General features: G+C 40.4%; 1 protein-coding gene across 1 annotated transcript in view; it reads right to left on the bottom strand.

The window, feature by feature from the left end:
- Positions 1-3,044: 3,044 nt before the first annotated feature.
- Positions 3,045-17,181, bottom strand: part of pdia5 (protein disulfide isomerase family A, member 5) — a 38,918-nt gene continuing 24,781 nt past the window's right edge. Inside the window, exons 10-17 of the mRNA XM_076156673.1 lie at positions 15,293-15,364; positions 13,349-13,485; positions 10,779-10,849; positions 9,989-10,152; positions 9,076-9,206; positions 7,499-7,569; positions 7,136-7,270; positions 3,045-5,368 (exon numbers count right to left, since the gene is read on the bottom strand). Of these exons, the coding sequence (XP_076012788.1) occupies positions 5,288-5,368; positions 7,136-7,270; positions 7,499-7,569; positions 9,076-9,206; positions 9,989-10,152; positions 10,779-10,849; positions 13,349-13,485; positions 15,293-15,364 (862 nt within the window). The 3' untranslated portion in view covers positions 3,045-5,287. The remainder of the gene's footprint in view (positions 5,369-7,135; positions 7,271-7,498; positions 7,570-9,075; positions 9,207-9,988; positions 10,153-10,778; positions 10,850-13,348; positions 13,486-15,292; positions 15,365-17,181) is intronic.

The raw sequence follows: 17,181 nt of genomic DNA, 5'->3' as shown, positions 1-17,181 counted from the left end.
AATAATTGTTTGCACTTGTTTTTTGTGGCACCCCCTCCCAATGAGTAAAGTAATTGATTAATTGGAGAGGAAATTAATCAAACCCAATTCTATTCAATTAGGGCAATTCAATCAAATCAATCTCACATCAGAAGTAGTGAACTCTCCCATTGACCCTTTGCACTCTGCTTTCTGTTACTTATACAGAGCTTTTATCCAAAGTATCTATGTATGACCTAAATGCTGGTGGGAATGTCTTTTCTAGGGGTGGTCTCCACTGTTGGAGTAATTAAATGGTTAATTGTTATGTTGATAGTCAAGTACAAAATTAATGGTTAGTAAGTGTGTTAGGAGTGTTAGGTTTTTGCAAACAAAATAGCTTTACCAACAGTGTAGCTGGACTAAGTGTTTATTTGAATTTATTCCAATAGTCAGCTTTGTGTCAGAACAGGTGTCTTTATTTTTCAAGAATGTGATGGCATACACAGCACATGTAGTTCATTTGCACAAATGGTGTGTATGCCTGTACTATCAATGTAATGCTGCCACTTGCTGGACATTTAGAAAATTGCATATTGAAAACCAGGAAAATAAGTAAAAATCAGCAAATACATCATTGGGAATTAAGTACACTGTATTAAAAAAGACTTAAATAGATCAGAAGTTGTCAGCATGGATTCGTACAAGCATGTGTTATTAAGACAAGAGTGACAAGAGTTGTTTTGTTGCCAAGAGAGATTTGAATTGATTTTTTAATATGTTTTCCAATTTTGCCATATCTTTCATAGAAATCCTGAATTGCTCGCAACACCTGAAAATGTGTTTTATCCATTGTTTGAAAAGAAACATCTGTCATAACTCTGTTAGTGTGCTGAGAATAGAATGACCATATTTTGATATATTTATTATTGTAAAATTCATTATACAGCATGTTTAAAAAAAACAACAAAAGGGCAGTGGCTTAAGGGTCTTTAACACATTTGAGAAACAGAACAGACGGTGACTGGTCTTAGTCTTAATATGTGAAGGTCCTTTTGTTTGCACACTAAAGGTCATATCAACCATGACCACAGACAATTGATCAGTCTGACTCCACAATGCACTAATTTACACAAATATCTATTGTTTTGCACCTATAAGCATGAAACAATGTTCCATTGTTAATGTCAGCAGGCAATTAGAAATGAGCATTTCACTTTTTCATTTTGAGACTGGATGGATCGCCCTATAATTTACCAATTTTAGTCAGTGATCATAAAAGGGATGATGCTCTTGACTGACAGCTCTAATCAACTAAATGTGAGCATATAGATCTTCCAGTATGGGATGTAAATCATTTGATGACTGCCTCATGAGAAAAGATCTAAAACAAAAAAATCTTATCTCTCCCAAGCAGATAGTTGGGAGTCTGTTGGTCTCTTTGGATCACTTTGTTCCAATGTCTTCATCTTGACAATGTTCTCTGTTTACTCAATTTACCAGGATCCTCCACAATAGACACCCAGTTGCAAGACCACCCATCGACCCCCTTTTCCAACCATCAATGATCAAGTGTCGCCCCCGACCTATTACATTACAGTCATTTAGCAGACTTCCAATTAGTGTGTTCAACATAGGTAGGCAAAAGAACTTCAGGTCACAAGAAATTGTAAGTGCATTTTCTTCCAAAACCAACAGCTAAGAGCATAACTTGTAATAAGTTAGATACCTAGACAAATGAGAAAGAAAAAAGACAATTTAGAAAACAATCATAGGCGACCCATGATGTCATGCTGCCTATAATAGCCAACTTGATCTAAGTAACCTGTTGCAACTACAACAAGCACAAAGTAACTGGACAGGAAGTCACTTTTGTAAGTAATGCTACTCTCCATGAAAACTTGCTCCATCTGCCTTAAAATCCTTTGAAGTGAAATTGGGATTGAGTTTGCGCCTGTGCTCGCGGGCATTAATCAGGCTGCTATAGCTCAACACTGCATGCATCCTACCAAGAGCACTTAATCATAAATAAAAGAGTGACCCAGAGACAAAACTGAATAACATCAGTCTCAAAGTCACTCCTCAGTGCTCTGACCAAACCTTCAGGCAGACTTCTGCTTGTAAATGTAATTGGATTTCTCTTACTACACTCACACTACCACTGACCAAGATTGGACAGTCTATCTGAGCCCTGAGCTAAACCTGGGTTGGCTAATCACTTCCTGCACATTTAGCAGACGGATGCACTGAAAATAGTGGCATCTTTAGGCGAGATTGAAACATTTCTAGGGAGCTATAGCTGGGCTATTTCTCATAATTCTACTCGATTTAAGTGCAATCTTTGACCAAGTGGATTACAATATTTGGCATTATTGTCTTGAAAATCACAGTAGTAGTAGTATTCGTGGTCTCGCACTTTCCTGGTTTAGATTGTCCCTAACATATAGATTCCACTTTGTTTTGCTAAATAATACCCATTTGCCTCCCTACCCTGTGTAAAGTAGTTTTTTTTAAACAGGGTTCTGTATTGGGCCTATTAGTCTTTTCAATTTTTATGCTCCCACTTGGAAACATAATTCGCCAGTTTGGCATAGATTTTAAGTATGTGTGGATAATTCTCAATTGTGTGTTCCCATAAATCCCAACGATCATTCTGGGATATCCAACCTGTAGTCCTGCCTTCTGGCAGATAAAAGCTGGACGGCAAAACATTTGCTGCTTCTTAATGTCAATAACACTGAAATGCTGATCTTAGGGCCAAAGTAGCAGAGTGTAACATTTCAGAACCTTTTAGTTAACTTTGACAACTGTCCTATCCGATGCTCCACAACTGCAAGAATCTGGGCGTCACATTTGACAGGGACCTAACATTCAGCAGCCACATTCGGGAATTTTCCTTTTGTGGGCCTGTAAACCCCTTTGTATGTGATATTGGGCGATACTAATAAAATTGACTTGAGTGGACTATAGAAACCTTGCAAGAGAACTGATTGTAATGCATGTGTTGGTTTTTAAACAGTGGAGAATGAAGAGGCATAATTTGCATATTTGGAGCAACACAAGAAAATCGAGATATAATTACAGTGTCAAATTTATAAATGTTTGATTTTATTTTATTTTTTCTCACACAACCTTACTGTGGGGGGACACTGTACATATGGCTGGGCAAAGAAAAATCAACAAAGGCAACAATGTCTTCTTGGCATAAATGGTACAAATTCCCAAACAACTTGGACAGCTTTGGGATCAGACAGAGGTGGTATTTTAATTATTGATGAAACATGATATCACTTTGGAGGACCTATAGAGAACATATGGACAGAGTAAACAAAACAAACATCCCCACAAGAGTAGACTGAACACTTAGCCACTACGATATATCAACACCTAATGCCATAAAGCACACTTTCAAACTGCTTCCGTGATCCATGTGACATTGAACAATAAAGAAACAAACACATAAACAGTGTTTGGTGCCAGCTAGAATATCTGAGACAAGTCCCTTTAGAATTACAATGTTCATCAAGATATGCTCCAAACACATTTCATAAACCCTTTCATGAGAAAACACAGCGGACAATTCATTGTTTTCTGGGGATACAAATGTAAAAATTGTAAACAATTAATTTGGTGACCGAAGGGCTCAAATTTATGCAGCTGGAATGCCGATTAGAAAAACAATTTCCCTTTCATTGTGTTTCACTATCCCTGAGAACCTTATTCACGGTGAAAGACACCAAAGTGTTGAGTAATGGTGCACAAGCTCACCTACAGATAAGCCTTTAGATATATATAGTGGCCCAAGCACTGAAGTTCAATACACAGAATTGAATGACCACACAGGTAATGATGTTATCAATGCTCTAAGAGAGTGGGAAGAGAGGTGGGAACTTCAAGGAACTTAGTTACACCTTGGATTTAGTAGGAAGTCATGGAATGCATGGGAGAGCGCTGTCTGTCTGTCTTACCCAAGCCAGATCCATTCCAGGCCACATCAGACTCGACACAGCAGGGAGACAGTATTTGCATAAAAATTGTTGGATGGAAACAGAGAAATCTAAGACATTCAAATGAAAATGGTCGCTAGAAACATCTAATAAATTTTTGAAAAATGCACTAAAAAGATTGTATGCTCATTTGAGGTGGATACATTTTTGTTGGATAAAATGAAACGTCGTAAATCTGGAGATGCATTTGGTATTGAAATAAGGACATAGGAAACAGTGATCAGTGGAATGAGCAAAACATAAATGAAACTGATGTTAGATAGAAATTTTACCCGTACCCAAAGGCTGCTATGTTGAGCAAAGGATAGAAGCCATGGACTACTTTAAGTAGTTAATGGAAGAGTCTGAAGCAGACGGCAGAAAGCGGGGATTGCAACTAAAACATTAGCCTAATTCTTGCTTGATACCCTCAAAAAATCTGATCGGCAATGATATGCTATGGTTCTCTCTCTGACATGAATATGCTTCAGAAATGAATGAAGCAAGTAAATATTATGAGAGCAGTGCACACAAATTTTTGGCATTAAATGTCCAAATCAATGCCACATCATACTTTCCAGACTCATATCACTTAAGATTTCTGCAATTCTACTGAAAAATACTTTTTAAGGCCACAGTTTTAAGCAAAGAAAAAATCTGTCATTTGAACAAAACACAAATCCCGATAGGGATCAATTTGCTACCTAATTTCTATAGTAGCAACTTCATTTTCTCCAAAATGTGACTTTAGGCTTTCTCAGACAGAGCTGGGACCCACCTGATCTGTGAGAATGGGAAGGAAATTTTCTGGATGGTTGTGGACATGATGGTGCTGTACAAAAATATTGTAACAAAACAGTGTATATCGATAATCAGCATTTCTCTCTCCTGGGGACAAGAGCATGGTGAGCCTGGATTATGACCCCTTTGTTGTGTTTGAGAGTTCAGTCTCTGACTAATTCGTGTTAGCACCCACCACCATGGGTGTCCATTACCATTACTCACACATCCCCCTAAAAGACAGAGTCAGTATTGCATAGATAAAGTAGTGAGCGTAGCTTCTCACATATACAGTCACAGTGTTTGGGCAAAATCAGCTGTGGTTGGTTTGCCCATCATAGTTTCCATGAAAAAGAGGTCTCGAATGGACGGGCTGACTTACCATTGTGATCACATTGTAATAATACCACTGGTGATATTATCCCAATGTAACTACAATGATATAAAAAATAGCCTTTCTTTGAGGTTATCAAGTCTCCCACATCAGTGCTGATAGGGCCCTTGCCAGGGCCAAGGGTCACAGTGCAAAGACAATGCAACGCCCCCCTCCCGGCAGGCTGCCCTCAAAGCTCCTCCTTCCTCTTGACAATCTTCTCTTGATCGCGTCCTCTTAGGCTGCGCATGAAACCTATAAATCCTGTCTCCTGTTGAGATAGAGAGATAGGTATGTTCAAGTGTCATTAAGAGCCTGAAATATCAAAGTATTTAATGCCTCAGGTAAAGCACATTGAGTCATCTGTGTAATAATGCGGTATTTAAATAAAACATTTGAGAAGTAAAAGCCTGTGGTTTATTGAGATGTATTGGGCCATTAATTTTCATAAATGTGTTTCGATCATCATGTTGCTGCAAGTAAACATTAGACTACCTTCATGATGATGGATCCTCCGTTTCCTCTTATTTTGTTCTCCCTCATTTCTGTACACTTGACTTCCTGCTCTCTTGATTGCCTGTCCCTCCCTTCTTGATTTCACATGTTTCCTTTTGTTCCATTCACCTCCTGATCTGCATTCCTGTTTATTCCAATAGTATTTATACCCAGTTTTACATTGCTCTGAACCAGTTGTGTTTTTTTTTCGTTTATTTGTTGTCTAGCGCTCTTGTGCTGTATCCTGTCATGTTCCTCGATTCTTGTTAGCGCCTGAGATGTCCCCGATTTCTTGTTTTTCTCCTTGTTGGATTCCTGACGGATACCTGTACTACTCTTTGTTCATTGTGATGACTATCCAGTGTTTCCTGAGTAATTTCCTGACATCTGATCCCTCTGTGGATTATCTTTTAGACACTTGGATTTACCTTTGACTGTTGACTTTTGTTATTAGAATTATTAGAATGCTAGTTGTGCACTGCAATTGAGTCCTCACCTTTGCATTCCTAGAAATCTGTGACAGCAATAACTGGTATCAGATCGACCAAAATGTATACCAATACTGGGCAACAAGAGTACATCTACTGACAGGCCTTTAAGTCAAGCTTTAAAATGTGTAGCTTGAGGTTTAAAGGCACTTGTATAATTCATTGTCCGCTGAATCACTGGAGGAATACCCCATCAAGTCTGGGAATATATCCGTGTCCACCCAAAAGATATCGAAGATGTGGTTTAAGTACAAACCCCAGTTCCAATGAAGTTGGGGCGTTGTGTAAAAGGTAAATAAAAACGGAATACAATGATTAGCAAATCCTTTTCAACCTATATTCAATTGAATACACTACAAAGACAAGATATTTAATGTTCAAACTGATAAACTGTATTGTTTTTTGCAAATATTCACTACTTTTAAATTTGATGCCTGCAACACGTTCCAAAAAAGCTGGGACAGGGGCAGGATTACCTCAGTTTTACATCACCTTTCCTTTTAACAACACTCAATAAGCGTTTGGGAACTGAGGCCACTAATTGTTGAAGCTGTGTAGGTGGAATTCTTTCCCATTCTTGCGTTGCTTGGATGGCAGCATATGTTGCTCCAAAACCTGTATGTACCTTTCAGCATTAATGGTACCTTCAAAGATGTGCAAGTTACCCATGCCATGGGCACTAACACACCCCCATACCATCACAGATGCTGGCTTTTAAACTTGCACTGCGCTGATAACAATGTCATGAAGATGGCTCACTTCGCACATCTATTTTACTGCTATATGGCAATTCTTACTTAATTACTGTCTTCAGCCTGGCAAGATGTCCTTCTGAAAGTAATATTTGAAAGGTACAACATCTACCTGGGACCTTTAAGCTGAGACCTTAATTTGGCATATGTATGCTTTGCGGAGAAAATCAAAGACCTAAACCACGAGTGATGTTGCATGCGAGCTTACAAGTAAGAACAGGATTCTGTGTGGTTACACTGAACGTTATCATTTACAAGGCAATAAGTGACAGAAATTAAGGTGAGACTGGCAGCACAACTTACCCCACGATCTCCGTTGTATCGTTCCACAAACTTGCCGTAGTTGTAGTAGTTGAAGGTTGGGTAGCCTTCCACACCTTCCTGCTTGCAGAGCTCGTGGCTCTGACCTTTTGTACAGTCCACAGCAGCATAAACAATCTAAGACAAACACAAACCAAATTTCTCCACTAAAGAGACTTATAGTGGACAAGAAAGACAATAGTGGCATTCTTTCATCATACATTCATAATGAAATGATATGAGACATGTCAACATGTGCGCACAAATGTAAGCATGTGAGCACCAACGGTAAGTGGTAAGACAAGCAAAGCATATTGGAGGGAAGTACAACTCAAGTGTGTGTTTTTGAGAAATGGCCGCACTAACCTTTCTGTCCTCTTTAAAGAGATCAGCTGCAGCAGTGAAGTGGGGGACAGCGTTTTTACAGTGTGGACACCCTGGACAAAGAAACAGCACAGATGGAACCTTAATACACCTCATCAACAGACATTATGGCACATTATCCAGCCACACGTGCAAAAGGGCATTAAACGGGTGCTAATGTCACATAAACATAACGGTTGCTTACTCAAACATTCACAGAGCTGAGCAAGAGCTCTTCCATTCATCATTTACTCTGCCTGCACACACATGCATAAAACATAAAGCATAACAATATGCTTGTGTTTACCCACATTAGATGGTTTCCTCGTATTTCATCTTTTATAGCTTCAGTAAATCTTCATTGCTCTCCTCAGCAGACATGCATACTGCTATATACGTATGTCACTGCTTACTTTGATTATGCATCACATTTATAGTCCACAGGTTCACATATTGTAGATGAAGACAAAATCTAAATATGTATATGATTTTTGCTGATGAAGTGTAATACTGTGTAGGTGCTGCTCATTTACTTCTGAATCCATGGCTGAAAATACAAAGCTATTGTTTGAGGCTACCATTTCATCCTATATACAGTATCTTGTTCACTGCAAACAAACCATTACTGCAGCTGTTGTTGGGAATGGGAAATTGGCAAGACAACAAGATCAGTTGTTGTTGCTGCTCATTTACTTCTGAATCCATGGCTGAAGACAATTGTAATTAAAGAATATATTGTGTATAGGATTTTGACAATGATATTACAAAGAACATAGAAACACACACTCGCTACCCCCTGTCCAAGTAGAACCAGCAGCTACACCTCTTTTTTGTTTTGTTGATGTGATCCTCATGTCTTGTTTGGTATTGTTTATGTTTACTGTTACTGTGTAAAGCACTGGAAAAGCAATTCCACTAAATGAAATAATTATTTTATCTAGTCTAATCACTGTGTTCCAAGTTTTTTTGGTTCCACCTTCAAGTGTATGCATTGAGTCAGATGTCCATGTTTCCCATGTCCATGGGAATTCAGATAACTGAGAATAGATAAATAAAGACAAAATTGTCTTTATTTATCTATTCTCAGTTATCTGAATCATTCCCTAGTGCAGTGTTTTTCAACCGGTGTGCCGTGAGATCGTCAGTTGTGCCGTGGGAAATTATCCAATTATCCAACTATCCAACCTCCCAGTCCGGGCCAGGCGGGCCAGACCGGCAGATCGCAAATTTTGAAGCGCGCACTCCCCCCCGCAACAAAAGGTTTGGTGGTGTGACTCAGGATTTTTGTCATGTAAAAATGTGCCTTGGCTCAAAAAAGGTTGAAAAACACTGCCCTAGTGTCCCCATAGCATAAACATTACATTACATTACGGTCATTTAGCAGACGCTTTTATCCAAAGCAACTTACAATAAGTGTGTTCAACAAAGGTAGATAAAAGAACTTCAGGTCACCAAATATTTGGTAAACCAAATAATGAAGTGCTCGGCATGTCACCGAAACTTAATATTTTGGTCAAAATATGAAACAATTCTGAATGAGCAATGTACCTAAGGTGAGTTTGTATGAACATAATTCTTACAGGGAGCATAGAACATGACCAGAGCATGTTTCTTCTTCTTCAGTGCCTCTCGAAAGTCCCCTGATCCAAGATGGCTCACGCTGGTGGGCTTCTCATCCCAAGACTGCTCTGGTGGAGGAGGAGGCTGAGGGCTGAGAACAATATTTAAAGTGGAGCAAACTGAAGGCGGAAGTGCCGCGAAGTACCAGCAGCTGAAATTGTGAGCAAGGCTGGTCACGCCCGCCTGAAATTCAGTAGTACATGTACAACAGTATTTATGCGTGTTAACGCTGAATGAATAGCCACAGTTAAGAGGAGTGTTTGTTACCAGTGTTGTTTAGTTCTGTCTGTAGCTTCAATAGTTACATTACATTACAGTCATTTAGCAGACGCTTTTATCCAAAGCGACTTCCAATTATTGCAGGGCATCTAACATTTGGCGCCCTGGAACAGTTGAGGGTTCGGTGCCTTGCTCAGGGGCACCTCGGCAGTGCCCTTGAGGCAAACTGGCAACTCACCAACTACCAGTCCAATTACTTGGTCCATACGGGACTCGAACCGGCGACCCTCCGACTCACAAGCGGAATCCCTACCGACTGAGCTACTGCCGACATGGTTGAATAATATCAACCATGTCGTTCATCTTCAACAGTGTTGCTGTTCCTGTGCCTGACACTGGGGTGACGATTGAGGAAATACACCAGACGCCGAAACAATTGCCGCTGATTGGTTCATTGGTGTGTAACATTGATTAACCAAATCCCAATTCTGTCATCCTTACACCTGATTCACAGTAAACTCTCTCCTGCACTTGTTGTCAGACTTTTCTTAACACTCCCACGGTGTTTATTTTAACAAAACCGAACAAAAGTGACCACAGATCATTGATGCCATGTTGGTGGAAAAGTAAAGGGGGGCCCAAGATCTGACTCACTTGTGCAAAAAGTCAATGATCTTGTCTTTGCTCCTGAGATGTGGCAGCGTGTACTTCTCCTCGCCATTCTCAAAATACTTGACAGTAGGGAAGCCGGATATCTTGAAACGATCTCCCACAGCCTTGTGTACTGTCGTATCCACTGCTGCTAACACACCTGGACTCTGGAAAGAAATAGAGAAAGACAGGCACATGGAGCTTTTGTCAATGCCATAAGTACAGTAATTTGTGAAACTTGACTGCCATTGACCTGTTATGTACACTCTTTGCTTTGAAAGGTACGGAAACATTCATGTTTAACCACAATGAACAAGCTACAGTGCTTTTAAACTATGACACAGACTGTGTGGGTCTTTGGGGCTAGGGTGAAAGAGGTCTCTCGAGGTCTATCAATATTGGAAAAAGGACTGGCTCTTCCCATTGACCTCCGATGCAGGGAAAGAAGCCACAAGGATAAGTTCCAAGCCTTGAGCTGATGATGCTCATGGATGAGATAATTGTTACAGTCACGAGTCGACCGGCCCTGCCCCTAGCCCAGGGAGTGTCAGATTACCACAGAAGACAGACTGAGAGAGAGGAGAAGTGACCAACATACCACACAAATCAGAAACACAAAGGAGGCTGTTCTGGGACAGAACAACTAGCAAGACAGCTATGTCAGCCTAGAGCCTTACGCTTAGACAACAGGACACCACTCAGATTACAATTGAAGTTTACATGCAATTTTTTTGTATGTATCAGTGTGAGATGTGAAAACACCTGTAGACACACGTAAACACATACAACTTACATCTGTGCCCTTGTTGAGTATTGCGGCAGCTTCATCATACTCTGGCTTCATCTTCTTGCAGTGGCCACACCCTGAAGGAAACAATAGACACATGTGCATGCACGTGGTTATCAACTCCTGAGAACAAATGAGACAAATAAAAAAATCAGGCTCTCATGCTTGCAGAGCATACAAAGTAAGAGAAGAAGTGGCTTGAGAGAGTGAATGAGTGCTTATCCTGTATATCGGCGTCCTAATCTGATCAGGGTGTCCAAATGTTTACTATGATTCTGGTTTCTCACTCTTGTTTAAGCTTGGCTTAAAATAGCTGCTGAGAACAGACATATCAGTCAGCCATCTCTTGGTGGTAAAACAGATTTTGAATATTTATGGTGACATCAAACGACGAGAGTTAATCATGTTTCCTTAGAGAGTTTCGTCACATCTGATCACCAATTAAATGTGAGTGTGAGGTATGAGGTATGAGCCATGTATGCACAAAACGCTGGTAAATTGCTCTTGTCAGAATTTTTTCCTTACGCAGACAATTCAGCCATGGTGCAGGCTATAATTCACTCCAAAAAACAACGCAGAGCCACTGTGGTGTGTGATGATACTAATCATACTAAGACCCAGAGAAGGGACTTTGTCTGACCTCTCAAAGTGATCAAAGAGAAAACCAAATAGTGCTGTGCTCGGTCCCCTTTGCAATGATTGTTTCACACTAGGGCCTTGTGTGCGAGTGTGAGTAGGTTAAATTTACAGCAATATTGCAGATTCTGCTGAGGGTGGAGGGTCAGGAGTCAGAGAATGAACAAAATGCAACACACATCACTGTGCCTGCTCAAAAAAAATTAAAAGGAATTTAATTAGGCTTTTTGGATGAGAGGTGAAACATCTTTTCTTGCCTCTCTATTGTACCCATTATCACTTACATTTGCACCAAAGCAGGTGCAATTTTGCTTCCAAAATGGAAAGCACAGAGGCTGAGATGTGTGCAGGGGGAGGAGTCAGAAGAAAACAGGAACAGCTGATGTCATCAGTAGCAGAGGTGTCCAATAAAATGAAACTGCTGGAAATGAGGTAAGACGTGACTGATTGTGTCTCTGTGAGGCAGTTGCATTGCAAATGCATTTCTAAATGGGATGAATTTATATGCATGATTTTACAGCGGTGCGATGCATTTGTCAACATGCTAAATCTCCCTCACACAGAAACAAGCTCGACCAAGGCCAACCAGTCTGGAACAAAATGTAACCCACTGACAAAGTCTGTGGGTCACTCAGCAATCATTATTCATGCACCATAAGGGCTTCTATACTAATGACAAACAGGCTTATATGAACCATATGGCAACATGGTAATGATCAGTGGTGTGTGATAAAAAACAAAATACATTTCTTAAGTGACCTTGTTCAGGATTGGTTTGGCATTTTCAGTCTTTGCTGGGTAACTTTACTCTGATAAAATTCCCTTTTGTACCTCAGAAACCTTTTCAGGGACTGAGGAATGTTTGTAACTCATGAAATTTAAGGAACTTCAGGGTAAGTGCTCTGATAATTCATATGATGTAATGTAAAAAAAAAAATGACCGTAATGTAATTCAGTAAAAAGCGGGTGAAACCTTGCAAGATGTAAAATTACGACACAGTGACTAAAGTGTGACCAGAATAAGTTGAGGAAAGAATGGTGTCACATTTATACATTACTAAATTAAACATGTAGAAACAATATAGACCCTATGAAATACTAATCATCTAACTCACAGGTGTCAAACTTAAGGCCCGTGGGCCGAATCCGGCCCACCACACCATTTTATGTGGTCCGCGAGAGCAAAATAAACGATTTATGCCGCTTTTAAGCGTACATTGTCCATACACTACATTTCCCACAATGCATGTCGATTTTGTGACGCGCGATGTGACATTAAAAAGCAGTGTTCCCACATCAGTGGCAGATCAGCGTTTTACAAATGTGATTTTCCGAGGATAGATTCTAGGATATTTTAGTAAATGATTGTTTCATGTAATCTCCGTCCGTGAACGGCTTTCTGTGCCTTACGGTCTTCTCGAATCGAACTTCTTGATTGATTTCCTCAATTTATCCTTAATTTCTCTCCATAAAGCAAGCACATTATTATTTGTTATAATTATTTCTCTCCTGTATTGCTGAATACACATGATGCATTCTTATGAATTCATTCGTATGAAGTAAGTCTGCTAGGTGATGAAATGTATGCAGTGGTGTCTTACTCATTATAACATTTAAAAGTTTGAGCAACTCAACTCTTAATGTGTTGCTAATTGCTGAAATTTGGACCTCGCTGAAGTAACCACATAGTTCCAACTCCTAACCCAGGTTTAGTTTTTCCAAATGTTGGTCTGAAAGCAGCTTCAGTGGAATGAGGAAATCCGAAAGAGCAAGAAACATTTTACAAATTAGGTATTAATGTGAAACTCATGTTACACATCACAAGAGAGACTTCCAACATTGTAACGCCCAGATGTGTCCCAGGAGTCACTACTCTTTTTCAACTTGCATCATGCAGTGTTCCGCAGTTCTGGGCGGTGTGTTTTTTTTTTTAAACTTACAGGGGGCGTAGAACATGATCAAGGCTGCGGAGTGTTCCTCTACAAAACTGTCGAAGGATTGGTCTGACAAGTGGAAGACCGGCGAGTCTGTCTCCGGCCATGGGACCTCTGGGGTCTTCGGCTCGGGGGCCTGGGGGCTGGTGATACAGCGAGGAAGGCAACAGAGATTAGCGCCATTTAAAAAAGCAGACAAACCTCAGCTGGTTGTGTAATCTGTATAGAGATAAATGAGACCCAGCTGTGGGACACACTCCACCCATACTGTCCCACAAAAACACATGCGCGCACACACACACTAAACCAGCCCCACCTTGATGACAGAGCTTAGTCCAGAGCTTCGCCAAGAATGAACATAGTTATAAACAACACTCAAACCACAGTGTATTTATAAAAAAAGGCAGATTCATGCACGCAGACACACAAGCACTGTTGTGTGTCTGCGTACGTGTATATGCCTAAACAATGGAAGGATAACAAGCTTCTGTCTGACAGTATGCACTATCAAACAGGAAGGAGTGACAATACCTGTTAGCAATACATGAACCCACCTGTTTCTATAAATACACTTGTGTGTAATGCCAAGTGACAATATAACTATTATACAAAATGTCATGAACTACGGCGGAATTACCAATGAACTAGTTTGCTTTTTGTAAGTTTTATTTTATTTTTTGCATTACCTGGGATTCTCTTACGAGGTCCCATAAGCCTTAAAAAGGATCCTTATGGATCCCTGTGCCATTTCTTCAATTAAACTAAATGTAAAACTTCATGTGAAGTAGCTTATAGAGGGTTTTCCATGTGTTTCATAGATCATACTTTTACTGTACTTCAGGCTTTATTATTGCCCGGGGGGACATTTTACACAACAATTGCAGACAGTATTATTGCATGAAGTACAACACAATGGCCAACAACAACAGGCAAAACTAAATGAGATCAAGACTCCCTCAGCGGGTTATTCTGTTAAGGCCTCCTATGGCTGCAGGTACCAGACTTTTGTTATAGAGAGTCCTTCTGCACATCAGGGACCTACCAGTGAAGTGAGGTGGCAGTTGAGTGGATATGTGATGTCATGTGCTATGGTAGTAGCAAAGTGTGTGATGGCCCTACAACTGAGCTCAAAGAGGTTGGGTGTGGTGAGACCTATTGCCATCACTGCTCCATGGGCGCCGAAAAATGGCTGCCCTGCATCCCCTCTGTAATGCATGTGTTTGTGTGATATGTAAAATCTTAATCTTAATCTCTTAATCTAAATTTCATGGCAGAAGTATTGGTTATGTCTGTAACTTTGACATGGGTTGTGACATGTTGAAGAGGAAGGGTTAGGGTTAGGGCTTGGGTTAGACATGGGGGACAACATAGACATAGACATTTGACTTTAGGGATGACTGAGTTTTACGTGTCTTCTCCTTTGAATGTCCTTTGTATGATGGTCGAAGCCAAGTTTACTGTCCACTTGAAGTCAGAGGTATATAAAGCTGTCAGACATTTTAACTGTTTTGTTGTTGATGAAGATGGGGTCTTTCCCAGTTGGAAGGTTATATATTTTGTGTGTTGCAGACCACTAGATTTAACCAGGTCACCTTCTGACCCTCTAACAGCTACTGAATGCTTAATGAAGCATACTGCAGCCTTTAGGTGCAGTCATATTGACTGTGTCAGCACGTGAACTTCGTGGGGAATGTCTCAATGTCCATTGGATATGGTAAAGTGAGTAAAATGTGTGGAAAAAAGTTTAATCAATGGTAGAGCCATAACTAAAACTTGAACGAGAGCAGGGATAATAAACAGGAGAGGGGAGCTACAAGTGGAGCACAATGGATTGGACACCAAATGTAAGAATATGAAAACTAAAACTTGATCTTAAAAGAAAAATCTGAAAATAGAAATCATTTTCGTCCAATCAGAGAAGAGAATGAAAGCGATCAGGAGTATACTCACTTCTTCATCCAGTCGGCAATATCCTTGGCTGTGGCTCCATAGTTTTCGTAGTTGTAGAGGAATTTTCCCTTCCTGACAGACAAAAGAAAACAACATGTGGAAACAGTACTTGGAACATTCAGGGCTCTGTTTGGATCTACATTTTTCATACCAATCTGAGTGCTGAGTGTGTTGTTAGATTGGTAGGTGGTTTGTTTCTTCTTTCATTGGTGCTGTGTCTTTTTGTTTTGGGAGTAGCAGTGTTGAGCATCGCCTTTATATCTTTTCTCATGCAGACACAATAAACATGCAGCTGTGAGCTGTTGACTGCAGTGTTCAATTGTATCTTTTCATTGAATTATAACATCCATGGGGTCTCCAATTAAAAACCTCACATTGGTTTATGATTTGTTTAAAATCTGTCTATTACCCAAAGCTGTGGCTTTGTATGTGATGCACGTAGGTGAGAACGCAGCTGCTAGGAAGAACTCAGTTAGGAGTTGGAGTTAGAAGAACCTGCTAGGCACTCGTCTGCTGTGGTTGGAGACTCTCCCAATAGTTTAACTCATTTCATTGAGACTGTGCTTCCTCGCTCTAATATCTTGCATATAAGGTTTCCTACTAACAAAACAAAAAAATTACTGTGTAGTGTCAGGTGCTCGCTACTCTGACACTAACAACCTGATTAATTTATGTGCACAGGATTCGCCGTGCCCCCATGTGAAAGTGACTGGCATTAATATAGGCCTGATTAATATCAGATCCCTAGCTAGTAAATCACTCTTAGTTAATGATCTGATTCAAGAGCATAGCTTAAAATGAAGCGTCTCCTCCCTGTTCCACCCCTGCTCATGCTGGACGCTCATCCAAAAAGGGTGGTGGCGTGGGCTTTATTTTTAAGCAGTCTCTCAACCTTGTCACCAGGAGATGCGGAAACTCTGACTTCTCGTCATTGGAGCTTCTAATTCTCAATCCAGCACCTTCCAAGGCAGGAAATCAACCCTCCTTCTGTGCAGTGGTGATCTACCGCCCTCCCGGCCATTATACTAAGTTCTTGATGAATTCACTACATTTATTACAGACATGGTGTCAACTCATGTCGACAATATCATAGTTCTGGGAGATTTTAACATCCCTCGAAAATAGAAACGATTCGTTTTGTAAAGCTTTCACCACCCTCATTGACTCAGTGGGCTCCTCCCAATATGTCAAAGAGCCAACCCACAGAGGTGGCCACACGCTGGATCTAGTTCTAGCACGTGAGTCAGGCGTGACCAGTGTAAAAATATTTCCCATTCTGCCCACATTATCTGACCATTCTCTTATCATCTTCCGTGTCGAGGGACTAACCTGTGACAAAGGCAAGCCAAATGCCTTCTTTAGCCGTGCTACAGGTCCTAGCCTCATTAACCTGCTTGCTGTGGAACTACCGCAACCCCTAGTGGTATTAAAACCGATTAAGGCCTCACTAGATACTCTAACAGACTCCCTCTTTGGAGTCCACTGTTCCTCTAAAGCAAAGGTCCTACAAATGGGAAGTGGCCCTTTGGTTCTCGAAATGACATCTGGTCACTTAAACAAGCATGCAGACGGTTAGAATGGAAGTGGTGTCTGAACAAACTAGAAGTTTTTTGACTCGCCTGGTCTGATAGCCTTTTAGACTATAAATGAGCACTTCTTCTGAACGCGTTAGCTATTATTCAAAACTAATTAATGACAATAAGAGCAAGTTCCTCTTCGACACAGTGGCACAGCTTTCGAGTAAACCTGCAGGCAAAGTCAGCTCTGAGCTTGGACCAAATTACTTTATGGGAGTTTTTTTACAAACCAAATTGATGATATAAAAACATCAATCGATAACTCTTCTCCCATTACGATAACATTTTCTAAAGTCGCCCCTACGAGGGACC

The sequence above is a fragment of the Genypterus blacodes genome, unplaced genomic scaffold (genome assembly GCF_046128005.1).
Source record: "Genypterus blacodes isolate CSIRO-AG114 ecotype Tasmania unplaced genomic scaffold, CSIRO-AGI_Gbla_v1 ptg000008l_1, whole genome shotgun sequence".
NCBI lineage: Eukaryota > Metazoa > Chordata > Actinopteri > Ophidiiformes > Ophidiidae > Genypterus > Genypterus blacodes.
The sequence above is the reverse complement of the archived record's forward strand: the minus strand, read 5'-3'. Positions and strand labels throughout refer to the sequence as shown.